Genomic DNA, 27360 nt, shown 5'->3' with positions numbered 1-27360 from the left:
GTCTCTTCTTTTATCACGCAGCGACACTCACTCGTTTAAAATCCTGCAAGGCATTGAAGTGGAAGAATCATCCTGTCCTGACATTTATATCTCCACAAACGGCTTCAGTTCTCTCATTGTGAAGTTGCTTCTACACATTAGGGTGAGTGGTAAGATACTTTCAGACAGAAAGGAAGAGGGAAGGTAATGGGAGTAATTTCTATCAAGTGAAAAAAGTGTCTCCTGGATTTCTGTATTCCCAGTTGCAAGTTATTAGACTGTTTCTGTCTGGGTGGTTTTATACCAAAAAACTGTAGAACGTGGTTGCGTAAGCACATCTAAAGGTTAAACTCCGAGCAGCTAATCTGCATGTGAGAGCAAGTAACTGTCAAACATTTAACCTTTTGCAGATTAAAACCGTCTGACTAACAGCTGTGAAACCATCGCTGCTGTAATTGTTAGAAGTAGAAATCTGAGCATTCTCAGAAGATACAACACTTTCCGGAGCAGCCATGTTTATGCTCCAGGTCAACTTTCCTGTTCACGACTGAGATACAATCACAGCCTCTCATTTATTTTCACACTGTGATTCTCCTGAATTGTGATGCGATGTTCATAGTTTATTCTACAGACATGTTCTTAGAAAGTTGTAAGTTGAATTCTAATCATCAGTTATATTTTCACACCATTTCATACATGATAATATTTTTTTTTCCATTAAAACACTTAGTTTTCTTAACAGTACATGATAATTTTAAGACGGCATTAGCTTCATTGCCAACGGATCCTAACTGGCCACGGCTCCTGAAGATTCTCTCTTCCCTTCCATTTCTCTATGCTCATTTCTGTCACATAATTACAAGTGTCAGCTCATGGTAGACGCTCAACCAAGATTTGTTGAATGAAGTAATTATCTTTAACACCTAAAAGATCTAATCCCTGAAGACATTTTTTTCATGAAAGTCTTTTTTTGTGTTGCAAATTGCCATCTCTAGTGAACTTGCATGCTAATTTTTAATTTTAATAAATGAGATTTTTCTTATAATGGGATATATTGTTTCTGGTTTTCAGTATTAAAATTGCTGATAGGAACGAACATTTTATAATATATAAAAGGACGTAATAGAATAATACTGTAGTTAATTTTCTTATCCAGCACAGTGTAGACACTCAAATATTTGTTTAAAATTACTCTACATTTCAGAAGTTGTAGCGTTAAAACATTTGACTTGAAACACACTGCAATTTAATGCTAAATTTCTTCATGTCAACCAGGGTCTAACAGTATATGACCTGTTTCTAAGAAGAAACAGAATGTATGCAAAAGCTTTTAATTCTGGAAATGTCATCATATACAATAGAGAAAAAAAAATTAAAACAAAAATTTCTGATACTAGAAAAAATCTGAGGTATCTTTTACGTGAAAGTATAAAAGAGACAGGAGGGGTTCAAGTCTCCAAATTCTGAGCTTTTTATGCGAATAGCGTATAAAACAGGAACTGTGAAATATACACCAGGCCATCTGTGAGTGAGACGACTCCATGATGCCGTTCTTGACAAACACAGACCTAGGTTTGAAAAACACGCAAAGCAAGCATCCACTTTACCCCTGAAACACGTCGGGAGAGAGGAAGTGTGGTTTTGTGAGGCCCCTGGTCTGTAGAAAGAAACCACCACGCTCTGGCTCCTGCCTGAAGCTGCACAAATGAGCTGGCTCAGAATTAGCGTCTTTTTTAAAGGTTAGCACCTTTAAATTGTTGGCATGGGGATTAGCGGGAGCTAGGTGTACCCCTAAACATTATTTGAGCAAAACCGTAAATACCAAATGATGACATAAAGGGGCTGCTACTTTCTTTACAAAACCTCGACTTGTGGCTTGTTTCTCCTCTGTGAATCAACTGTCTTTTTCCAACAAAGACACCCAATTCAGGGTCTCAAGGGATCTCTATTCAAGGCACATACTGTACAGCATATGTGGTTATCCGCAGGTAGGACAGCCTGTAAACCCAGCTTGCTCAACTAAACAGCATTTATCATGTATTTTTATGCCTTCTGACATCTGCTACTAAATATAAACAATGAAAGAGTCTCCGAAAACTGGAGATTTCTACTCTAGGAGATGCGATGGCTGGTAAAATCATCTGCACTTTAACCGCAGAACAAGACGTTTCCCCTCCCCATGTCCAGCCCATGCTCAGACTGTCCTCTAAATCAGGAGTCCCCAACCCCCAGGCCATAACAGTCCATGGCCTGTTAGGAACTGGGCCGCACAGCAGGAGGTGAGCGGAGGATGAGTGAGCCTGAGCTCCACCTCCTGTCAGATCAACGGCGGCATTAGATTCTCATAGGAGAGTAAACCCTATTGTGAACTGCGCATGCGAGGAATCTGGGTCGAGCGCTCTTTACGAAAATCTAACTAATGCCTGAGGATATGAGGAGGAACAGTTTCATCCTGAAACCATCCCCACCCTCACCTCCTCGTCCATGGAACAACTGTCTTCCATGAAACCGGTGCCTGTGCCAAAAAGGTTGGGGATCACTGCTTTAAATGAACCCTTGGCCTTTAAGGGGCCAGGGCGCACACCGGGAGCTGGACCCATGGAGAGCTGATCCTGAGCTGGGCTGGGGCAGGCTTGCTGGCTGGGCCATACCATCAACTGCCCATCCTATTGGTAAAGCCTGCAACCCCAGAGAAAGTGCCCATTTCAGACCAAGAAGGGAGGTGCTCACAACAAACGGACACATCTCTGAAGTCACACCAACCCTTGTTCATCTTGTATATTAAGTGCAGGATTAATGCCATGAATGCCAGGAATCCACCTTATCACAAACATTGATCTGCTGGGTCAACCTGTTTCCAAAATAACCTCATTGCTGTTTCTTCTCATTTGTATTTTATCTTTGCCTTTTCACTTTCATTTCCCTCTTTCCCGCCATTCCTTTTACCTTAACTGAGTTCTTTCGTTTCCTATTTCTGTTCCCATATTAAATGACTTGGCTAGTTCACTCGTTGATTAAAATATGAAGAAGTTATTGTTGGACTTCACTGCGACGTCTCTTTTCGATGGAGAACAAGATAAAGGCCAACACTGTGAGTGTGAATGTTGACGACAGGTTCCCTAACTTCGGCCTCAGAGGATCTTCCCACGCTGTAGTCTAACATGCTGTTATGGGTTGAACTGTGTCCCTGCAGACCCCACAGAATTCAGATGTTGACATCCTAATCTCCGATGCTTCAGAATGTGACTATTTGAAAATGAGGTTGTTGCAGGCCTAGTTAAGATGAGGTCACTCTGGAGTAGGGTGGGCACCTAACACAGTGTGACTGGTGTCCTCATGAAAAGGGGACACGTGGACACAGGCATGCACACAGGCAGAACGCCCAGCGAACGTGAAGGCAGGGTCGGCTGATACATCTACAAGCCAAGGAACACCAAAGATTGCCAGCATCCACCAGAAGCTGGAGAGGCACGAAGGGATTCTCCCTCACTGCCCTCAGAGGGAACCAGCCCTGCCAACACTTTCCTTTCAGCCGTCCAGCCCCCAGGACTGCGAGGTGACACACGCCTGCTGTTGAGGCTGTCCAGGCCGTGGGACTTCATAGGGCAGCTTCATCAAATTAACACACATGCCATGCATTTTCTCTATCAACCCTGAAATTCAACAAAATGCGTTACTTGGTCGAATACAATGAAACACAGAGCACCAAATGACTAAGACACTAACCTCTTTCTCAAATAAAGGCAAGTCCATATATCATAGTCAGAAGTTAAAAATTAGAAGAATAATTGTCGCTGTCTATAATTCAAAGGTTGCTGTCAGGGCTTTTCAGATGACCTCTTCATAGGAACCCTGTTTATTCTTTGCCAGAGAAAACTTTGTGTTGCCCCTAAGTTTAAAATTGTAAGTAAGGAACCTAATGTGCAAAATGCAACATTTTACTTTATCCACGACTTTAGGGACCTGAATAAGAGACTAATGAAATGAGACATTGTTAAATTACGAAAAACAAGAACACATGATCTGTATAATAGGGTACTATAAACACAGTCATATGAGAGGAACTAACCTCTCACAAGTCAGAAGGAGAGTGAATAGAGAACTGCAGAACGACCACCACCTCTGGGCCCTCGTTGTAACTCAGCCACGGATCCGACGCTGAATCGCTGTGAACCTTGGTTTCCCTGTGTGCATCCGTCAGGTGTCTCAGGCAAGGCTACCCGCTCCACTGTCTCCCAATCTCACGGAGCTCAATGACTTTGCTGCGTTTTACTCTGCTGACCCCTCACCCCTTGTAATTTCCCACTTCCTGAGCTCCTGGACTTCTCTGCCTTCTGGCCCTCCTCCTGCTCTGTTCCTCCTCCACCTGTTCAAAGTACTCCTCAGTACCCTCTTGTTCTTGCCACTCTCTGTGTTCTCCCAAAGGGAGCTGGCCCTCTATTTCCCTGCCTGCATGTCCAATCCTGACCTCTCACCTACCAAGAGCAGTCTCTAGGAGAGCAGCTATGTTAATAACCATGATAATATGCCTGCACTTACGTATATTTATACTGTGCTGAACACTATGATTTTACAGTTGATCCATACAGCATGAAGCAATAAGGTGACTTGAAAAATGGTTTGCTAACAGATTAGTTTCTTTAAAAAGGTCAAAATACCCTAGCACTTTGTTTACAGTATTCTTTGGTTTAACAAGGGCTTTTATCTCATTTCACTTGGTGAAAAGTTAAAGCCCAATTTGTCTCTGAATTCTAAATTAGAGGGTACACAATAGGCAAAGTGCTTTCAATTGCATCCAAGGTGAGGATGTGCAGGTCCTTCCTAAGACTCAACACCCAGTTAGAGATAATGGACAAAGCCCCAGCCTAGGGCTTATTGATCTTATTTACGCCAATAACACAAACTCTGACTCTGGAGAATTAAGGGATGTTGGAAACAGTCACTGGCACTTGGAGGACAGTTAAAGTCTACCTTTGAGCGCTGGTGGAGAGGAGGCAGGAAGCCTGCAGAGGTAAAAGTATCCTAATTTAAATGTTAAAAGGACTATTACAGGATCTTAATTCCTTCTAGCAAATAGAGCATGCACTTAGATGACAATGAGTATAAATACAACCACTCTAGAAAAAAAGATAGGAGCTCTCTGCTCCAGAGACTATCTATAGCTTTCACAAGCTGAGGGACCTGAGCTAATGTCTCACGTTTATAGGTGGGTGATGGGATAAGTTTACAGAAGACCCATTGAGGGGGACCATGGGCAAACAGAAGCAGACCATGAACTACGTTAAAATTCAAGGCCCTCACATAAACCAGGGCAAACATGCTTGACTCCCCAATCCACCTCTTCTAAAACTCTCTTCAGAAATACCATGATCAGTGTCTTCACTCAGCAAACACGTCCTCGAGAACCACAGCTCATGTTTGGGGCAATCGTTTTGCTCCCTCTAGTGAGGGGGCATCTCTTTATATTAGAGCCCTGAGAATTAAACAAAAACAATATGCAGAAAGTACAACAAATTATTGTCCAGGCTGTGCACTTCTCTTTCTCAGAACATCCTATTAAGATTCCTCAGTAGCCGGGCATGGTGGCTCACGCCTGTAATCCCAGCACTTTGGGAGGCCAAGGTGGGTGGATCACGAGGTCAGGAGATCGAGACCATCCTGGCTAACACGGTGAAACCCTGTCTCTACTAAAAATACAAAAAATTAGCTGGGTGTGGTGGCGGGCGCCTGTAGTCCCAGCTACTCAGGAGCCTGAGGCAGGAGAATGGCATGAACCCGGGGGGCGGAGCTTGCAGTGAACGGAGATCATGCCACTGTACTCCAGCCTGGGCAATAGAGCAAGACTCCATCCCAAAAAAAAAAAAAAAGATTCCTCAGTAAAGAATGCCCTTCCACGGAGCACCACCAGACAAGAGCTTGGAGAAGAAGTACCTATACTTCCTAGAAACTGTCAGATCAGAATAATCCCATTTCTAGACATGGCAACAATGGTGGCCAAAAAAACCGTTTATTAGGGAAATAATTACGGAAATTTCACTATAATTAGGGGAAATCTCAAATTCTGTATTTTATGTTTCCAGCTTTTACTTTTTCTGATAGGTTCTGGCCAAATTCCCAGAATGCATTTATCTGATGATGTCTCAAGTGATGGCAAACACAGAATATTATATTTCAGTTGTTTGCACTGCTTGTTTCTCCGGAGTTCCCACCCTCGATAAGATGTTTTGTGCCTCTGGAGGCACGGTGCTGTTCAAATGCTTTGGGCCTGTAGGATGGAGCTTGGTGTGACCTGGCCACTCAGACACAGCCACACCCAAAGGCAGCTCAGATTCTCCTTAAAGACCCTGGCCAGTGTCTCTCTGCCACTCCAGGTAGTGTTAAATCTGGTTTGTGGACAGGTTAGCAGGCAAAGCAAATTAGAATATAAAAATGGGCTGCAGACGTGTAAATGTCTCAGGAACCAAGTGAGTTTCCTCTGATGACACGAATGTCGACGTCAAATCAGGGTACGGATGCAGAGCAGCTGGTGCTCACGGTGGAAAAAGATGTGACTCAAGTGCCACTGATTGCTTCTCCCGAATTCTGCCGTATCCTCAATTATGTCTAACTACAAACCGAGATATCTTATCTAATGCAGTGACAATTAAAATGTCACCCTTGCGATAATTAAGAGTAGGGCTTCGGCTGCAGAGAACTATAAAGACAGTCAGTATCACACTCAGACTGTGTGCAGGAATTTCTTCCCCACAGAGGATCTCATAACTTCCCAGGGCTTTAAAAATGCCTCGATACCTAAAAGTAAACCTCAACATGGAAGGCAACGTGGCCACTGCAGGTGAACTCTCAAAATGTAAAACCTAATATCTCACCAAGTTGCCTAAGAGACGGGTCTCAAAACACCTATGGCTCCAGCCCCAGGAACCCCTTTGCCTTTTCCTCTGTACCACTGAGTCCAAATAAACAGCACACTCTGCTTCTGAGGACACTGAGGTTGACTCCATTTGAGTTGATAAAACTGCCTCCCAAACATGTAGTTCTTTTCCCATTTTCTCTCCTTTTTCCTTTTAATAAATTCCCTGCTGTGGTACAAGGGACCAGAACAGTAAAGCTGAAAGTCTCTCATTAATGATAAAAATGATTTAATGTGCTGGAAATATTTATTTCCAGAGAGGGAAGTGTGGTGTCCCAGCTCTTCAATGCTATCAACGTCATGTATGTGCAGTAAGTAAAGTAGAAGAAAGGCTCCCCCAAAGATGCCCACCTCCTAATGCCTAGAACCTCTGAATGTGTTCCCTTCTATGACTTAAGGGACTGTGCAGATAGAAGTTAAAGATCAGGCCTGGCCAGGCGCAGTGGCTCACACCTGTAATCCTAGCACTTTGGGAGGCCAAGGCAGGTGGATCACTTGAGGCCAGGAGTTGGGAAACCAGCCTGGCGAACATGGTGAAACCCTGTCTCTACTAAAAATACAAAACATAGCCGGGCGTGGTGGCGGGCACCTATAATCCCAGCTACTCAGGGGGCTGTGGTAAGAGAATTGCTAGAATCCAGCAGGCAGAGTTTGCAGTGAGCCGAGATCATGCCACTGCACTCCAGCCTGGGCAACAGTGAGACTCTGTCTCAAACAAAAATAAAACTATTAAAAATAATTTTTAAAATAATAAGATCAGGCCCAATGCAGTCGCTAAGGTCCTTCTAAGGAAAAGAGGGAGCAGGAAGGTTAGACAAGCGAGGGCCAGAGTGAGGAGGCTGTTGGCTTCAAAGATGGAGGATGGGGCCATGAGTCAGAGTGTGGAGCTCCTCTAGAAGCTGGAAAAAGCAAGGAAACAGATTCTCCCCTAGATCCTCCAGAAGGAGCACAAGCCTGCCAACGCCTTGATGTTAGCCCAGTGAAACCCATCGTGGACTTCTGACTTTCAGCACTCTAAGATAATAAATGTGTGCTGTTTTAAGCTGCTAAATTTGTGGTAATTTGTTATAGCAGCAATGGGAAACTATAGTATCTGTCACTTTCTCCCTCCTGATCTAATCCAACCCAGGAGTTTGGAGAAGTGGAGGGGGGAATCTAGCTAATACCCAAATTCTCTTTCTCTACTATTTCCACTAACAAGTATCTGTTCCATTAACAGAAACTAACCAAGTGATGGCTTATTTATCTGGAAACCACCCAGCATCATAGAGTTTTTAAGACTGGATAAATTAGAGGCCATTTAAGCCAAGCCTCTAATTTTATCCAAGAGGGAAAGAAAAAAAAAGAAAAAGGACAAAGAAGGGTTCAAGGAATGCCCTTGGACACCAGTTAATGGGTGAATTTTGCTGGCTTTCTAATCCAGTTCTCTAAATTTCTCATCTCTTGCTAGTATTGTTGACAACTCACTCCTTCGGAGGCATTCTTCCTTCCCTAAGCCAGTTCCCTTGGCAAATTTTCCTTTAAAATGAATATTTCAATTAGTAAACTATGCATATTTTGCATATTCCAACGAGGAAGTAGCACAGACTGGCCAGCAAATTCATGCCAAGCTAGACTGGCTCAAAGAACTTCAGTTCATATCACAACACCCGTTCACAGGCTCAGCCCAGGTACTACATCATTTCAAGATTGAAATTTTGAAACCTGGTGAATTCAGCTTCTGCTGAAATGCGGAAGATACTGTAAGTGAATATACAGGTTTGTCAAGGTCTACGAATTTCATCCAAAATACTAAGGAGAGGTTTTACTACCCTACACTCACAGTTTTTACAGGCCTTGTTTTTATTTTTTATGTTTTTGAACCAAGAGATTTAGATTTTTTTTGAACCATAGATTTAGAGTCGGAAGTGACCTTTGTGATCATTATTTCAATCCTTTCAGAGAATTCTCTATGCAGGAGTATCTACGTAGGACTTGGATTTGACCCAAGCACATACAATGTCTCAGAGGGCTCTCTGCTCCCGGCCAAGAGCATCAGGTCTTGTTTTTAATATAATCAGTGTTGTAAATTATGGCACAGAGAACAGGCTCATTCAGCTGTGGAACGAACTGAGTTAAATGGACTTGTAAACATCCCTAAATGAAAGAATTAAAAAGTCAAATGAGGAATTATACAGCCGTCCCTTGCTATCCTCAAGGGATTGGTTCTAGAATCCCTAAGGATATCAAAATCCTAGGATGCTCAAGTCCCTGATATAAAATGGCATAGTATTTCAATATAATCTAAGCACATGCTTCCCATATACCTGAAAGCATCTCTATAGATTACTTATAATACTTAATACAATGTAAAAGCTATGTAAATAGCTGTTATACTATAGTTTCTTTATTTCTATTTTTTTAATGTTATATTTTTGTTGGGGTTCTTTTGATGAATATTTTCAATCCAAGTTTGGTTGAATCCACAAATGTGGAACCCGCAGATATGGAGGGCGAACTGTATCGTGTCAAATGTAATTAAGTTTTACTTACACAGTAGTATCCTTTAATTAATTAAAGCCAACTATAAACTAGCAAATGAGAAAACACATTTCAAGATTCTCAGCTAGGTTACAAACTCCTTGAGGACAGACACTGTCTAAACATACTTCTCTCTCTTGCCTGCTGCACCTTATTTAACCACAGGTGCACAATCGATATGGGCTGATTTCAAGAGGAATACACAGTCCCTCCTTAGCTCCCAGAAATGAATCTAGAATACATTTTCTAGGAATCTAGAAATATGAAGCAATATAATGAACCGTACTTTCTTCTGGCCCTCCAACAGAACTCACGCTTCCCCAGCTCATAACCACTTGCAGACATAATTGAAATCTGTCCTAATGGCCCAGGTTCCTGAACCAGTGTTTGCTCCTTGGTCTGAAGCTTATTTTTCTCAGGGTCCAAGAAAGGTCTGATGCCGCAGGTGCTATGTCTGCGTTCTGGGTCAACGGGGTGCTATCAGACTCACCACACAAAAAGAAGAGTAAGTCAGCCTCCTTGACGTCTGATGTTCCTCAAGTGCCTGGCCATGAAGACAGAACTTCCTGAACTTATTTTCCTTGCTCTTAACTCACTACGCATTTCACTGTGACTCTTGTCACTATCACTTCAGCAGAGTTCATCACACAGCAGCACTCCAGTGGCCTAGCTTAGACACTGCAAACCAACCAAGAATAAGAACCAGAATTCACAAACATTTTTTAAGAGAACGGTACTATCCTTTAGAACAGCCAGAGCCAGAGTGAACACCTGCTTGTTCGACCTGATGCCAAATTTGGGCTGAAACCTAACTACGCCTTGGTTTCCTTGTATGTTCCATAGAGGCACTACGTCTGCTGCGTTAGGTTATTGTGAGGACTAGGGAGAATACAGGTAAATATGCTATTATTAGTAGTTAGACGGTTATTTAATTTTGTTTAGCTCGGTCAAAGAATATTACTTTTAATGAAAACATTAATATAGTTCATCTTAAAGATTTTCTTTTTCTTTACATTTTTATCTGGGGCCTTAGCTGAAGCTAAAAAAAAAACAACAAAAAAACACTCTATGCAGATTTGTCACCTCTCTTACAAATCATTTTCATTTTCTTGAAACCTGAAGAGGCAAAAGTAAAACCTACCATCTCTTCTAAAGGGAGGGAGGGAGGAAAGGACAGTCTGTATATTAGCAAACCAAAAAAAAAATTAAGGCAAGACTCCGGAAAAAGAGAAAACATAAGCATGAACCAAGCACTAACCAGTGTGCCTCAATGTTTTCCTTAAGGGAAATAATCCGTATGTTGTCCCCACCCCCGGCCAGGATGCTGCCAAAGGACCTGGATAGTGAACTCTGTAGTTCTCTAAAAGAAATGGCTCTCAAGAAGCTGGAAACCTAGGATGACAGCCAAGACAAGGTTGGAACCAGAGGCGGGGTCTTTATTGGGCTAGGACAGACTAAGTTGTACCCAGTAGCTGGCAATCAGGATCAAGGAAGAGGCTACAAAGTCAGTTCATAGCAGAGATCTGGGATACACACAGAGGTCGAGGAAAAGCAAGGTTCGGAAACCAGCAATGCAGCCTGAACCACAGGCAGAAAGCCACAGCAACACCAAGATCTGATGCTCCTAAGTTTCCTGCTGGTGGCAGGGGCCTTCCACGAGGTAAGTCAAGCCCACAGTCCACGAGTGGAATCAGGTCACTGTCCTCAGGAAGTAGGACGACAAGGGTTAGAAATTACTTACTGGGTACGATGTCTGTCATTCAGGTGATGGAAATCCTACAATCCCTGACTTCACCACTGTACAATCTACTCAAAGTTACAAAATTACACTTGTACTCCATAAATGTATACAAATATTTTTTAAAAAGAGAAAATGTCTTGATACAGAGGTCCATTTTCTCTAACCAGGAAGGAGTTTCCAAACTACAAGCCGATTCTTTCTGGAAGTACCTCTCTCCCCTTCACTCAGATCTGGAGACAGAAGAGGATGCCTCTGGGCAGCCAAGCCAAGCAGAGCTGGGCAAGTCAGAAAATGGCCACCACGTCAGTGACTACCTGCTCACCCAGGCACTTCCTCCAACAGAAGACCTTCTGTTGAGCCTCCACCCTGCATCTGGCCTTCCTGAACATCCCCTGACCTGCACCCCCCCATCATCTGGCTTAGGAACCATTTGGCCTCTGACCCACCCATGTTCTATATTCACAGACAAAAGAATAGGGAGAATGTGGATTAGGATCACAGGGCCTCTAAAATTAACTCTGGTTCACCCTTCACACCTTCTGACACACAGAATCATCGGGGTAAAATTCTTCTGATTTATTGAGGGTTGAGTGTAAGGTACTGTCATAGGTTAGCTGTGAGAATTCATTTAATTCTCACACAACCCCATGAGGTAGACAGGATAGTGTTCCCATCCTCACTTTATAGATATGAAAATAAAAAATTAGATTCCAGTGAGTGGCATGGTCAGAAGTAAGCTCACACTTGGCCTCTGGTTGATCAATAGTTCTCAATAGGCAGCCTCTGTAGAGGAATTATGTCTCTTAGGGATAAAACTGAGATGTAATCTCATAGAAAGCTCTTGTGTGTTTTTTAAATTCCTTTAAAGAAAAATTCATATTGATAGTTCTTCCCTTGATTTAGGGATTTTTTTAATATCTGGTTTCTTGAAAAGCTTTTTAAGAGGATTTGTCAAATTACATAAGCATTTCCAGTTTTTCTTAATTTTTATTTCTCATTATGAGATTCTCTCATCAAAAATAATTCAGATATATCTAAAAATGTCCTGTAAGTAAACAACGTCAGGAAAAAGTGAGATATTGTTAAAATAAGAACACACGAACGAATGGACAAACTTCAGAACAAACTATCTTACTGCAGCAAGAATTGGGACTGGAAACACCTAACCAATGACAACCCCACAGTGGTTTCTGGATGCTAAATATAGACAAGGTCCAAATTCCCAAAGTCTAACTCTGGCTTTATCACACATACTTGGCAAAAGAATGTTATCCTGATAAAGCCCTCCTGTCTGGCCATGCTTAACTAAATGCCTCAACACGGACTGTCTTCCACCTAGCTGCCAGGGGAAAAACGGATCACTTCTGCACTCTTGGTGTCTAGCCAGACTATATTAAAAAGTCCTTCATCCTGCCTCAGCAACAAAAAGTGCACTGCCATCAGTTATGTTAAAGCTGTTGTATGATAAATTTGAATATTGCATAATGGAGGGGAAAAAATCAAGGACTTACACTACAGCTATAAAAGGGACATGTGAAGCTATTTAGTCATGATTTTGTCATGGAGTAGTGACCTAGATAACTCAAAACTCCAATTAATACTTGAAAAGCCCTTGGGACATAGTGTGATATGCATTCTTATAAAATGGCTCTTGGCTGGGCATGATGGCTCATGCCTGTAATCCTAGCACTCTGGGAGGCCAAGGCGGGCAGATCACCTGTGGTCGGGAGTTCGAAACCAGCCTGACCAACGTGGAGAAACCCTGTCTCTACTAAAAATACAAAATTAGCTGGGCATGGTGGTGTATCCCTGTAATCCCAGCTACTCAGGAGGCTGAGGCAGGAGAATCGCTTAAACCCAGGAGGCGGAGGCTATGGTAAACCAACATTGCGCCAGATCATGCCATTGCACTCCAGCCTGGGAAAAAGAGCAAAACTCCATCTCAAAAAAAGATAAAATAAAATAAAACGGCTCTTAAAACAATGCATCTGAATTCCTAACTCTTTATATATGACATTGCCCCCTTAATTTTATTTTAAGCAAAGAACAATGGTATTTTTCATTTAGCAGTTGTGCCTTGATATGAGAAAGTCTATGTCAATCAGCTGGTTTGCAGTGAAGGCAAATCTAAGCCACCTGACTCCACAGTGCCACAAGGAAATGACAGACAAGAGAGTGCCCTACAGGCGCTGAGGTTTTCCCGGAGTACCTTCCAAACACGGCCTGCATTGTGCTGATGACCTGGCCGGGTCACTGCAAGCCCCTGCTGATCCAGGCAGTCAAGAAGGGACTCCGCAGTGTCTTCACAATCACCGCACTTCTGCCTGGCACGACGGCTTTGCCAAGCTGCCCTCTTCATGCCCACCGCTTCCTCTGCTGCTGGAAACACTCACAAAGGAATAGAGTTCTTACAGTTCTCTGAGCTCCACCTCAGCGTCTGCTTATAATGGAAAACGGCTGCTGCCTGAGCTGCTTCCACCCTCACGGAAGCGGGGTCACGGCTGCCTTTGGGAGTCTCATGAAAGCTGTAGGCTCTCTTCTCAGGAAAGACAAAAAAGAAAGAAAGGAACAGAAATGCAGAGACGATGAGAGGGATTCCCTGACTTCCAGGTTAAGGATCCTTGGCTTTACAAGGCTAAAGGAGGAAGAATGGAGAGGGTGGGGGAAGGAGAGGCAGAGAGGGAGAGAAGGGAGTACAGAGTGAGCCAGCCACAGGGACCAGCCACTGAACAAAGTGCTGCTCTTGTCTCAGCCTGGAATCAGATGGTCTGGGTTCTGGCTCAAGCTCGACATTCCCGCTGAAAGCCACAAAGTTCTACGACTTAATCAAAAACGCTCCCTTGCCCACAGTGCCATTAGCTATTCCACGTGACCACACCAATCTTTTTGACCAAATATCCTCTCTCATTGATTAAACTATTCTACTACAAATTGTTGATGCCTTTGGGCATAAACAAGATGGAAATAGCTTAGAAAAAAAAAAAGCACTCTATTTAACAAAACTTTACAGTAATTGGTACAGTCCCTCATTTAATCAGTAAACACTCGGTGACCACACACTACGTGTCAGGTCGTATGCCAGGTACCATTAATAACAACTTAAAAAGTAATCATAGCTAAACCCATTGTGCACTTAACTATGTGTCGGGCACTGTCCTAAACACTTGACACATATTAACTCATTTAATCCTCACATCAATCGTTTGATGTAAGTATTATTCCTTCTTTTCCACTGTGCACAATGGACAAAATAGAGCTGTCCACAGCTAGCAAGGGGCAGAGCAGGGGATCAGAACTCAGACTATCTGGTTCAGAGTCTGTGCTCTTAATCCTTACGGTTCCTGCCTTCAACCAACCTAGACAACAGGGAAAAACGTAACAGTACCAAAAAGCACTGCTTGTGTTTGACAGTTCAACAGTGAAATGAACACAACCAGACTTGATCATTACACGTCGTATGCATGTAACAAAATATTATATGTACCCCATAAAAATGTGCACGTATTACGCATCGAGTTTAAAAGTAAGTTAAATCATAAAGTTAAATTTCTTAGAAAAAGAAAATGAATGTAGCTATAAAATAGTTTTTTCATAAAAGGGGAATTGTTTGATGTCTTTTATATACATCGGATAAATAAAATTTATTAGGAAGGATTTATATAGAATTGTTCAATTTCATGTATCTTTATAGTATCAAAAGTTCCATAAAGAGAATTCACTTTGAGAGAATAAAATTATTTTCAAAAATAGTTTATAGATGTTAAGTGTTTTCATTGGTTGTTCATAGTACACCTCTTTATCCAAATATATTAGCATATTGCAAAAAAATTACTTTATTAACAAGAAATTCAGAAACTGAGTATACAAAATTATCAGTGTCTGTCTCAGAACTATTTTGGGAAGGCAGTGAACAGGTTAACCATGATCTGATGATAAACTAAAGAAAAAAAATCACACTTTGTTGAATACAATCAATTTGGGATTGAAGAATTAATTGTGATGCAATTATATACTTTCTTAAAACTAAAAAAAAAAAAAAGTCAAATTGACTATCAAGATGTCTTGAGCAGAAATATACTCAAAGATCTTTTTGAAAGCAAATGTACAAAATCTCCTACAGCCCCTTGCTGTCCAAGAGAGTCACGTGATGTAAAACATCTTCCTCATCACCTCGGCCACACCAGTTCCCAATTCCATATGCTCACCGAAGGCACCCCTGTCCCCAAAGGCTCCAGTCTCCCTCGATCTTACCTGCCCTTTATGCAACATCATCTCCTCCCTGAGGCTCTTTCTTGGTCTTTCACTGAGCTCCCAAAATCCCAGATTCCAAAACCACTCTCAGCCTGTTACCATTCCCAAATCCAATAAGCAAACTGTAGGACTTATGAACTAAAATAAATACCTGGGTCCCTACCCCAGGCACTCTGGATCCCCAGTTGATTCTGGGAAGCAGCTAAATTTGAAAAGCTCTGGACTACACCACAGAAATAAGTATTTAGTTACAGGCATCAGTTTCTCTGCTGTACATTGAGGGAGGTGGACTGGAAAGATGATCTCTAAGGTTCCTTCCAGACAGATCTAACAGTCCAAGAGTCCAGACTCTATAGCTATTTCATGGAAACTGGTTTCTCGCCACACAGACTCCATGCTTCTTCAGAGCAGAGGCCACATTACTTTTTCACTGTCCCCAAGCCAGCGTGGTGTGTTATGCATAGTAGGAGCACAATACACTTGTGACTCGTGGGTTTCTATGACTGTGCCCGCTGACTGAGGGTAACTAGAAAGCTGAGCCAGGCACTGCTGTGGCAGGGCTACTTGGCAGGTCTTGTGCAGATGCTGAGTTACATCTTGCTCCAAAGGAACCTCCTACAAAGGCATCAAGATGTCAACACTGGATTTACTGTGGTCAGAAAACTGTAGAAATCAAACTCTTTCAAATGCTAGTATAACAAGAGACAACAAGTTCTGACTTTCTGTTTATATGTTAAGGAAACCACAGAAACCCCTCAGAGATAATGTATCTGGTTTGTAAGAATTATGATGCATACTGCCATACTGTCATAAAAATTCCCGTATCTGGAAGGGTGCGGTGGTTCACACCTGTAATCCCAGCACTTTGGGAGGCCAAGGTAGGCAGATCATGAGGTCAGGAGATTGAGGCCATCCTGGCCAACAAGGTGAAACACAGTCTCCACTGAAAAAACAAAAATTAACTGGGTGTGGTGGCACATGCCTGTAATCACAGCTACTCGGGAGGCTGAGGCAGGAGAATCACTTGAACGTGGGAGGCAGAGGTTGCAGTGAGTCAAGATCACACCACTAAACTCCAGCCTGGTGACAGAGTGAGACTCTGTCTCAAAAAAAAAAAAAAAAAAAAAAAAAAAAAAAAAAAAAAAAAGAGAGAGAGAGAAAAGAAAAAAAGAATTCCCATATCTAAGAGAACCTAATGGCGAGAAGAACATATCATGGATCTTTTTACTGGAATGACAGTGGGGTGATCCAGGTAACAATTCAATTCCAGGAAGTATATTAAATGGGCTTAAATCTATTACCAAGGTTATTCTACTACTGAAAAAAGATGTTTCTAGCTGGTCTTCTGGAGTTGTCCAATGCCTGGCTACCAAACCTTCTCAACAAGAAAATCACCTTTGTTGAGATTATAGAAATTTAAGATTTACACAAACACAGAAACAACATTCCACACATTTATAAAGGACTTAATAGTTTGAATCATTTCTATCTGTTATGCCATTTAAACCTCTCATAACCACCCTTTGAGTTAGGCAAGACACACATTATCTGCATTTTACAAATGAGAAAATGAAACCTTCCCCACAGTGGAGCTGAAGCTCAACCCCAGGGCCTTACACCTGGTCAGTGACCCCTTGAATGAGGGACTCTACAGAAGCAGATGTATGATGACTGGCCAAGAAAGTACAGGTGTGGATGTGTGTTGTTTATTGTATTTTGCTTGTTTTGTTTTTCATCTGAATGTATTGAAGCAAGGTAGTAGAGCTTCAAATGGACCACAAGCCCTATCACATCCAACTGTGATACTGTTTCAGACATTTATTTGGTCTACTTGGCCCTGAAGGTATTTGAATTTGTGACCCCTGTGCTAAATAATTATACTTACATACTTATATAATTACATCTTCCCATCATGTAACATCTTATGAGCATATTCACACCATATTTTATTTCTTCCTCATAATCCTGTTTACTCATTAGAAGACTAAGCTAAAAAAAACTGAGTGACTTGCACAAGGTCAGGACTTGAAATCTAAATATGTCATATAAGAAATTACATTATGTGAGAATTTCTTAAGCAAGTGTCAAATTAAAATTCTTTAGAAAATCATTGTATAAAAGTTTCTGAACTTCAGTACTCAAGTACTCAAATCTCTTTTGAGATTTGATTATTCTTACTTACAGGACTATCATTCAGAGTATACGCAGAAACAATGCTTTCATGTTTCCATGGTCAAGTCCTGAGAAAGTCATATTCCTTTATTTTTATCTCAAGTGTTCATGAACTTCCATTATCAAAGAAGAAAACAGACAACTATGTTTCTGAAAAAGGAAGTTATTCAACAAAATACTAGCAAAACAAATCCAGTGATATATAAAAGGATTATATACCATAACCAAGTGACATAGTCCAGGAATGCAAGGTTGGTTCAACATATAAAAATCAGTCAATGTATTAAAGTATGTTAACAGATTAAAACCCATATGACTATCCCAATAGATGTAGAAAAGCCTTTGACAAAAATCACACACTTTTGTGCTTAAAAACACTCAACAAACTAGGAACAGAAGGAAACTTCCTTAACCTGACAAAGGGCATCTATGAAAAACCAACAGATAATATCATACTCAGTAGTGAATGACAAAGCTTTCCTTTCAAGATGAGAAACAAACCAAAGATGTCTTCTCACTCCACTACTATTCAACATTCTCCTGGAGGTTCTAGCCAGGCCAATCAGGCAAGAAAAAAAAAATTAAAAGCAACCAGATTTGAAAGGAAAAAGCAAAACTATCTCTATTCACAGATGACATGATCATGTGTATATATAAAATCCTAAGAAATACACACACAACTATTAGAACTCACGAATACACTCCGCAAGGTCACAGGATGCAAAATCAATATACAAAAAAGAAAGTAAAAATATCAGTGATCCATGTTACCATCACTAAATAATCACTGGCACCTAAAAAGCTTCGTCTTTTAGTTTTATTACTCTCAAACTGGGATATAGAAATCTAAAATCCAGAATTTACTTTAGCTTTTAAAACTATCTATGATATCAGGTTAAAATAAACATTTCCTGGTAGATGCACAGCTCTGGAAAATTTTGTTTTCCAAATGTCTGGAAAACAAAAGGAAAGCTCCCTTTGTTTACACAGCCAAGAAGGCTGAGTGATGAGAATCAGAAAAGATTTTGAAGCTACAAAAGATCTTCTCCTAGGGCCATTAGAGAGCAGCTAATCTGTTCAAGTTTTAATTCTCTTCTAATGGGTTTCCTCAAAGTACTTTACAGCCGTTGCAGTCAGTTCCAAATATTGCATCGTGATACTCATATAAACTGGAAAGTAATGGTTACATTTCCATTTATTTTGTTTATATTTTTACTTTGGCCCAGTCTCCCAGAGATTTTAAATACCATTAAGTACTTCACAATTTGGTGGGGACTGTTTCCTTCTTCATTTTCATTAGAATAAACACAAAAGTGGTATCTATCCTAATAATACAGAACATGCTTCTTAGGTAATATAAACCAAACACAAATAGAAAAAAACATTGTTCTACATTTCAAAAAAGCATTACATTTATTTTTCTGTGGACCTGAATACAGACCCTGCCCACTCTAAAAGTCACGAGGTATAAAGTGTGAACCTATGCTCGGGGGCTCCTGATAAGTTCCAGGAAACTCCTTTCACAGCCTCTATCTCAGGGCCACATCAAATACATGTTCATTCACTGGCCTCAACAGTCGATTATCACTCCCTATTTATTTGTAGGTTCACATATTTTTGCCATTTAAATTTTTTCAAAAATCAAAACCTGGCTTTTTGAAAATCAAAAACTTTTCAAAAAAAGTTACAAGTAAAGCTTAGGTTAAAGAAAGCATTCCTGAAACATTTTGTTTTCTGTAAATCAGATAGTTTATCGCCTGGTTCCCTTCCAATATATATGTGGGCTTTACTCTCCATTCAGAATTTGATTCTAATTTTTAAGCGGCAAGCAAAGTCGAATTATTAATTAAAGAATCAGGACATACAAGTATAACGTACTCTCTACATGGTGAAGGCAAACACGTACTTTCAAAGACAATTTCCCTAATATTTTAAACCTATCACACAAAAACTTTAGCCCTTTGGATGGAAACATTTCATTAACTTTCTTCATCAGTCCCCCTTTTTTTGCCATAAAAATTCACGAGATAATAAATTCCAGTAAAAAGAAAACCACATACCGTAAGGCAGAGATCTTTGACAGCATAAAAGAACATTATCTAATTTAATCCCTATAACAAACCAGTGGCAGTATTATCTCATTTATATATAAGGAATCTGAAGCTCAGAGATGCTGAGTTACCAAAGATGGCACAGCTAGTAAATGGCATGTCAGAATCTGAACCCATTACTGGATGGCTCTGAACCCTTTGCCCTTCCCAACATTAATCCATGCCTTTCTGGAATTTTGCCAGCCAAGTGGATTTTTTTTTAACCTAACTTAAAATGTAATGTCTTATTCTCTAAGATTTTTAAAGAAGACATTTAAAGTTGTTTTTGTCATCTGTTTCAATATGTCCCAATCCCTTAAGCTAAGAACCTAATAATTTTTACTTTACCCAACTATCTCGTGATATAAATTAAGGCTATTTACTCTTTCCAGGTCACTGAAGCAATGCTTCTTTCTAGAACTAGAGTCATACAGCTAAAAGAGATGGTCTGACTTTGTACAGAACCTAAGCAGAAACAGCAAAATTATCTACATGAAAAAAAATCACCTTACAGACAATTTCAGATGACTTTCACGAGGTAGTTTTACAAATTGTATTGCTGTACTATCATTACTGTTATTAATAAAGTCACATTTAGGTGTTATGGCAGATTTGACCAGATGTGGCAAACAGTTGTTACCATTTTCTTCATCCATAAAATTTGTCAAATTAGAGGTTTTATGGAGTATACAACTAATTAAGAGAAAATATACAGGCAGTGTATATTTATACATTTTAAATACTAACAGAAAGAGCAGGACCTAAAATGACAGTGAACTACAGACAATCTATGCACAGTGAAGCCTGTTTAATTAGAATTCCACTAGTCCAAATTCTATAATAGCTTGAACACAATGTACTATGTTATTCATTCTGAGTTCGAAAGTTTAAAATAAATCTTAAGATGTTTTTCCATACATACCTCACTATACCTGCTGGAGACCATTTACATGTGTGTATATGTGTATATATAAATAAATATGTGTGTGTGTGTATATATATATATTTGTTTGTTTTTGAGACGGAGTCTCCCTGTGACACCCAGGCTGGAGTACAATGGCACGATCTAGGCTCACTGCAACCTCCGCCTCCCAGGTTCAACTGATTCTCCTGCCTCAGCATCCCAAGGAGCTGGGATTACAGGTGTCCACCACCATGCCCAGCTAATTTTGTATTTTTAGTAGAGACAGGGTTTCACCACATTGGCCAGGCTGGTCTGGAACGTCTGACCGCAGGTGATCTGCCCACCTCAGTCTCCCAAAGTGCTGGGATTGCAGGCGTGAGCCACCACGCCCAGCCTATATCACATATATTTTAAGGTTGCATGGGACCTCGGTACTCATGTCCTCTGATTCTGTCATTAAGAGATACATATTATAGGATGGTGGTGACGGGTAGGGGCTCTGGAGGCAGGCTACCTGCATTAAATCCCCAGCTCTACTTTACTAACTATGGGACCTTGGGCAAGTTACTTTGTGCCTCTGTTTCCTTCTCTATAAAATGGGGAATAGTAGAATCCACCCTACAGGCAATGAAGACTAAATGAGATAATACATACCTGCGAAGGGCTCAGGACACTTCTTAGGCGTAAGAAACACAACACCCCGAGGCCAGCTGGCCTAGGTGCCTCTCCAAGGAAAATCTGCCCTCAAATCTTAGGACAACATCCTGGGACTCCTTTCTGCCTTTTCTACTTGCAAATAGTTTTTTAAAATCCATTTAAAACAGCCCACAATTAGACAAGCTCACTAATTTTCCCTGGCTATGAACACTCACCAAATTACTTCTCAATCAAAATTACTTTAAATTACAGATAGTACGACACAGATGTATGCCAAAGGGGCATATGCGGACTTTTAAGTCGTATATGCAAAAATAAGAAGAACCTACTAGCTTCCCTTTATAATCTGTTTCCTATTACCCTCTTCTTTGCAGTTCCATTCTGTGAAACTTCCATTTCTCATAGGTATTTTATTAAATATCGCCCCTACCCACAAGGTTTATCCCAAAGTATCTACACAGATGCCACCCTCGCGTTCTTCCTCTGATTCTGGGCCTGGCCTGCCCACATCTCCTCTGAGGCCTTCCTCCATCAGTTTGCCCATCTTTCCCCTCAACAGTCTGAACACGCATAGCCGCCCTCCCACCTCCCATCCATTCTTTCACCCCCACTGCCAACTCCATAAAGCAGCTGGCCACAGACCCCACTGGCTCACGGCTTCACCCTCACTGACCTTTCCTTTTCAACCCTCTTCACCGGCTGCTTTCCCTCCCACTGCACCGTGGTGCCCGCAGCCTACTTCTCATTCTCTCCTCCTCTGCCCTAGACAAGCTTGTCCAATCTCAAGGCTTTCACCAGCACCTGTATGCTGATAACGCCCACTTATTTCCATCCTGACCTTTTCCCTAAATGTCAGGGTCTTTAGTAAACTTCCCACAGGCAATTTTATCTTCATGGTCATGGGCATTTAAATGCAATACATTTAAATCCAAAGGGGTCCTCTTTCCCCACTCAGCACGCTCTTCCTCCTACTTTCCCTAACCTCATCACATAAGCTAGATAGTCTCAAAGCACCCTCATCCCCTCCTACCCAGAAAATGAGTGAATACTGCCTGTGTCATGCCCTCAACAGCTCTCTACTCCCTCTCCTCCTCTCCATCCTCACTGGCCCCGGCTAGTCAGGCCTCACTCCTCACTGACCTCCTGACCTTCAGACATGGCCTCTCACAGCCACCAGACTCATCCACATACAGTCCCTTCTAGAAATAATAATAAAATGCAAATGTGACCATTTTGCTCCCCTGCTTATAGCCCTCATGCAGGCCATCAGCTACAGGAAAATGTTCGAGCTCCTTAGAAAGCCATGCAAGGCCCTCCGAGAGCTGCTCCCAGCTCTGCTGCCCAGCCTCCCATCCTGCCATTCCTTACCTGAATGCCGGGGACCTGAAACTGACCTGCACTGGTCACTGTCATTGTTCACAACTTGCTAATTTTCACCTCTTTGCCTTTCCTTACATTATCGTACCTGCCGTACGATACCCCACCCTGCTCCCAGCCTGGCTAACTCTTATTCTTCCTTTAAGACTGCAATGAGATGTCACTTTCTCTAGGAAATCATCCCTAAAATACCCTGCTGGGTCGGGTACCCCTGTATATACTCCACAGGATTTTGAGCAGGTAAAAAGTCTACTTAGACTAATGAAATAATCTGTTCTTATTACCAGGCTAAAGTATAAACATATCGAGGGCTAGAAATGTGGTCTCTTCACTTCTGTGTCTGGCTCAATAAAAGGATGCTCATCTCAACCCAGAAACCTGGAAATCCAGAGGAAGAAAGTTACAAAGAGCAGCTTTAAGTCCTCTATGCTGAAGACAGATTGTGTTACATTATTATCTATTTTAGGGCTCTAAAACATTACTTTTTTTCTTTCTGAGACAAGGCCTCTCTCTGCCACTGAGACTGGAGTGCAGTGGCGCAATCATGGCTCACTGCAGCCTTGACCTTCCAGGCTCAAGCAATCCTCCCACATCAGCCTCCCAAGTAGCTGGAACCACAGACGTGCACCACGATGGCCAGCTAATATTTCTGTAGAGATGGGGTCTCCCTATGTTGCCCAGGCTGGTCTCAAACTCCTAGGCTCAAGCCATCCTCATGCCTCGGCCTCCCAAAATGCTAGGATTACAGGTGTGATCAGCCTATACCACCATGCCCGGTCTAAAATATGACTTTTGTCCTGCTGAGGAATAAAAGTAAGGAAAAGAAATCAATTTATGGAACTACTTATTTACCTAAACATTAGAAACCAATATACCCTACTTTGTTTCAGACTCCAAAGAATTTCTTCAGGTGTCCTGTCCATACTAAAAGATTAAACTCTACTTATTGAAAAAAATTAAAGGAAGTAACTTACGAGGACTGGTTCTCAAAAGCAGCTATGCCACGTTCTGGGGAAGGAACTACCTTCGGTGAAAGCAACACAAATAACAGAGTCCTGGTGGTACCCGCTGAGCTGCCCTCTCCCACACGGAGACATGCTTCTGTGAAAAACTCAGCAGGCTCCAAGTCAGACTCTGTCGCGGGCTCTACAATATCCCGCCACATCTGATGATCACTGGTGCTCATGCAGAATGGACTTTATCGGCATCACTGTAACCTGAGTCCAGAGAGGTTAAGGGTTTCATCCTAGACAGCCATACAGCTAGGGCCACAGCTGGCACACCATGGTAAAAACGTGAGACCATCGGATTAGCCATCAAAACAGAGAGACTACTACACATAGACAGAGATGTGAGTTGGAGTAGTGCGGTCTTCCCATTTCTGATGTTGCTATTTCCTCGAGATGACAGACAGCTCATACATTTTGCTCAGAGGGTTGCTAGAGCTGTATCCTCCTTTCAGGCGAATCCTCATTTCCACTCCCACAACAGCAGTGGTCCTCAACCTCTTTGGCACCAGGGACCAGTCTTGTAGAAGACTATTCTTCCATGGACAAGGGGTAGGGGGATGGTTTCAGGCTGGTTCAAGTGCATTACATGTATTGGAGACTTTATTTCTATTAGTACTTTGTAATCTATAATAAAACAATTCTACAACTCACCATAATGTAGAATCAGTGGGAGCCCTGAGTTTGTTTTCCTGCAACTAGAGAGTCCCATCTGGGGGTGACGGGAGACAGTGACAGATAATCAGGCATTGGATTCTCATAAGGAGAAACCTAGATCCCACGCATGCTCGGTTCACAACAGGGTTCATGCTTCTATGAGAATCTAATGCCAGTGCTAATCTGACAGGAGGCGGAGCTCAGGCAGTAATGTGAGCAATGGGGAGCAGCTGTAAATACCGATGAAGCTTCTCTTGCTCACCCTCCTCCACTCACCTCCTGCTGTGTAGCCCAGTTTCTAACAGGCCCGGGACCAATACTGATCCACGGTCCGGGGACTGGGGACCCCTGCACTCCTTAACAAAAGAGGGGCCTGGCAGGATGTTTCAGAAAGTGGAAGGATCTAAACATTTGAATCCTTAGGACACCGAGAAGGCCTTGCAAGGAAAGTCTACCTGCTTCTTCCCAGGATGCTCTGAGCTTCTATTTTAGTAAACTGCAGAGTCTATGGCCAGTGAAGATACCTACTTCACAGCCTGAGATAAGGTCCTCAACCTCCAACTGCACTTTCTACCGCAGCAGTTCTGAGAAAGGACACCAGAAACCTCCCTGCCGTGGAATATGATTGGTGGGACAAGAAGCAAGTGGGCCATGTGGGCAACCTATCCTCTCGGCCAAGGCAGGGTCCCAGGGCAAAAGCTCAAACAATGCATCTAAAGGTCAGAACCTACCTGATCATCATCAGTAGCTTTTACTGTTCTTAAGGAACTCCTGAATGTTGCTTCTTAGGACCCAACAGAGTAAACCTCTGAGTCTGACAGTCTTTTTTTTTTCTTTTGGGGGGGATGTCTAAATCACCTGTTATTTGTACTATTTATTGATAATCAGTAAACTGTATTTTCTTAAATGTAAAAGAAAATGTATTAATTTGATGACACTAGTACTGAAACAATAATCAAATACTTGCTTATCACAGGCCTGACCTACCTTCAGGCTTGGGGGCAACTGTTTTCCTCTCTCCTCCCCCGCAATCTGAAGGAAGAGTTAGAACAGTGGAAAGTAATGTTGCATATTACAAGAAACGGTTAAACACAATTAGTCAGATCACATAATGGACTATGATGCATTAAGGCAGTATCATGGCTACCAGGAGTATAAATACAAACTATGGCTCCAAATGATGCTAAACACGATTGCAAGAACTACGTCCACTAGTTTACGCGTCTCAAGAAGGCAAGATTTAAATTTGCCCTACTATTAGTGAAAATTAACCTTTCTTTTCCAAATCTGAAATACCCCCCATTGTTTAAATCCAATCTGGGTTTCTCTCGTCAGTAGCAGTCTTCAATGCCCACTTCAGAGAATGAAAATGTGTGTATGTACACTCATATGCTTATGTGCATGCACACACCCTCCTTAGAAAGATAGTCAATAAACTTCCTGTCAGTATCACAGAATACGCAAAGTCAATTGTGCCGTATTTCCCTGCATCATCCATCCTATATGCAAACATTTTTCTAATGAAATAGAACTGGAAATTACACACGGAAACTGTACTAAGTTTGACCACCTAATGGACTCAGGTAATCCAGTAAAGGTGCAGAGAGAAGATGGTGAGCCGAGCGGGGATGCAAGGTCCCCAACTGAGGTATGTGAAACCTACTATTGGTTCCATGTAGAGTCTTGAGTTGTGTTTCTCCTAAGACACCAGGAAAGTTGCAATTTGCAACTATGGCCACGGGGTAGAACAATAATTCTGCAAATAGCTGACCCCACCCCCAACACTCCTATCCTCCCCACCCCAGCCCTCCCAAAGAGAGAATGACTAGGAGAGAATGGGGACATTTGGTCTGAATCCCAGGCATCTACAAGGGTTACTGAGAGATTCTCCACAAATCCAGAAGTGTCTGTAAGACTAGCCAGTTACTCTCAGCATTTGAGCCTGATACAACAGAAGGTCCTGGGCTTTGAAGGAATGATGAGAACTGAGAGGCTATAAAAAGTGATTAGCCTATTTATTACAAATTGTGTTTACTTAGGTTTTTATGTTTACTTCCCACCATATCTCCACTAAAATACAATTAACCATCCCCTCACTCATCAGAATTGTATTAGAAAGACTCACAAAAATAAAATAAATACTGCATCTAAATGTAACCGTCAAGCTTTATGGAATTGGATTATTATTACACAAAGGTGTCCCCAAAACAAGAAAATGCAAATTTTGAAAGGGCTTCTTTTCAAGGCAAACTTTTATCCATTTAGTCCTTATAAGTCAAAGTTTGGTCTGTGGACTAAAACTATTACTTGGGAGCCGGTTAGAAATGCGGACTCCTGGTTCTATCACATTCGAATGTGTATTTTAACAAGGCTTCTAGATTATTTGGATGCACATGAAAGTTTGAGAAGCATTCCCTGAGTGAGAGCTAAGCATACTGACCTATGCTCTCAAACCTGTTTTCTACACTCTGGGTCTTTTCTTCTTCTAGAAGCATTCTATGTGAAAACAAATATATTTTGAAATTTTAAAACAAAAATAGATTATTTCCCAGAACTGGTGGTGATCCACTACAGTAAAGCCTCTATCTAAACTGCCAGGTAACTAATTAACACGTCAATGAACACTGACTGAAATTCTGTTCTGTCACTTCATAACGCAGGTAAACAGTACAGAGATGACAAGAAAAATTTAAGACCAACAGACTCACATCACGGTCCTCTAGGGAATTTTCGAAAACTAATTTCCTGTCCATAAAAAAGGAAAAATAAAATTATTTCCAGGATCAAGTTAAGCACATAACTCTCTAAACGGAGTTGCTATGTTAAAGTGGTCTCCAAATTACAGTCATTTTTGTTTACCTCCGCTCACAATGAGCCTCCTGGGAAGAAATTATGTGAAGAAGTTTAAGTACCCTCTCTGCCTTTCTCCACAGGTGAGTGGGGAAATTGCAGAGGGAAAATACACAAGTGAATACAATTAATGACTTCTGCACTCTTTGATTCCTGCTACCCTGTGAGGGGAATGATCACAGAATTTTGAAGCTGGAAGGAATCTCGGAGATACCCTATTGCTGCCGCTCTGCTTACCCAGGAAT

General features: G+C 41.6%; 1 protein-coding gene across 7 annotated transcripts in view; it reads right to left on the bottom strand.

Moving 5' to 3' along the window:
- Positions 1-27360, bottom strand: part of LOC105490094 (ALF transcription elongation factor 3) — a 620895-nt gene that overhangs the window by 548486 nt on the left and 45049 nt on the right. The window contains exon 1 of one of the 7 annotated variants that reach the window (XM_071077267.1): positions 25253-26036. The exons of 5 other annotated variants lie outside the window; for them this stretch is intronic. Coding sequence is in view for 1 of the 2 variants with exons in the window: in XM_071077268.1 (XP_070933369.1) it covers positions 32-84 (53 nt within the window). In the remaining variant the exon portion in view is untranslated. Of the gene's footprint in view, positions 1-31; positions 26037-27360 lie in introns of those variants that run through there. One more of the 7 variants, XM_071077268.1, reaches the window with a different exon arrangement.

Source organism: Macaca nemestrina, chromosome 13, assembly GCF_043159975.1.
Source record: "Macaca nemestrina isolate mMacNem1 chromosome 13, mMacNem.hap1, whole genome shotgun sequence".
NCBI lineage: Eukaryota > Metazoa > Chordata > Mammalia > Primates > Cercopithecidae > Macaca > Macaca nemestrina.
Note: the sequence above shows the minus strand (reverse complement) of the source record. Positions and strands in the feature narration are given on the sequence as shown.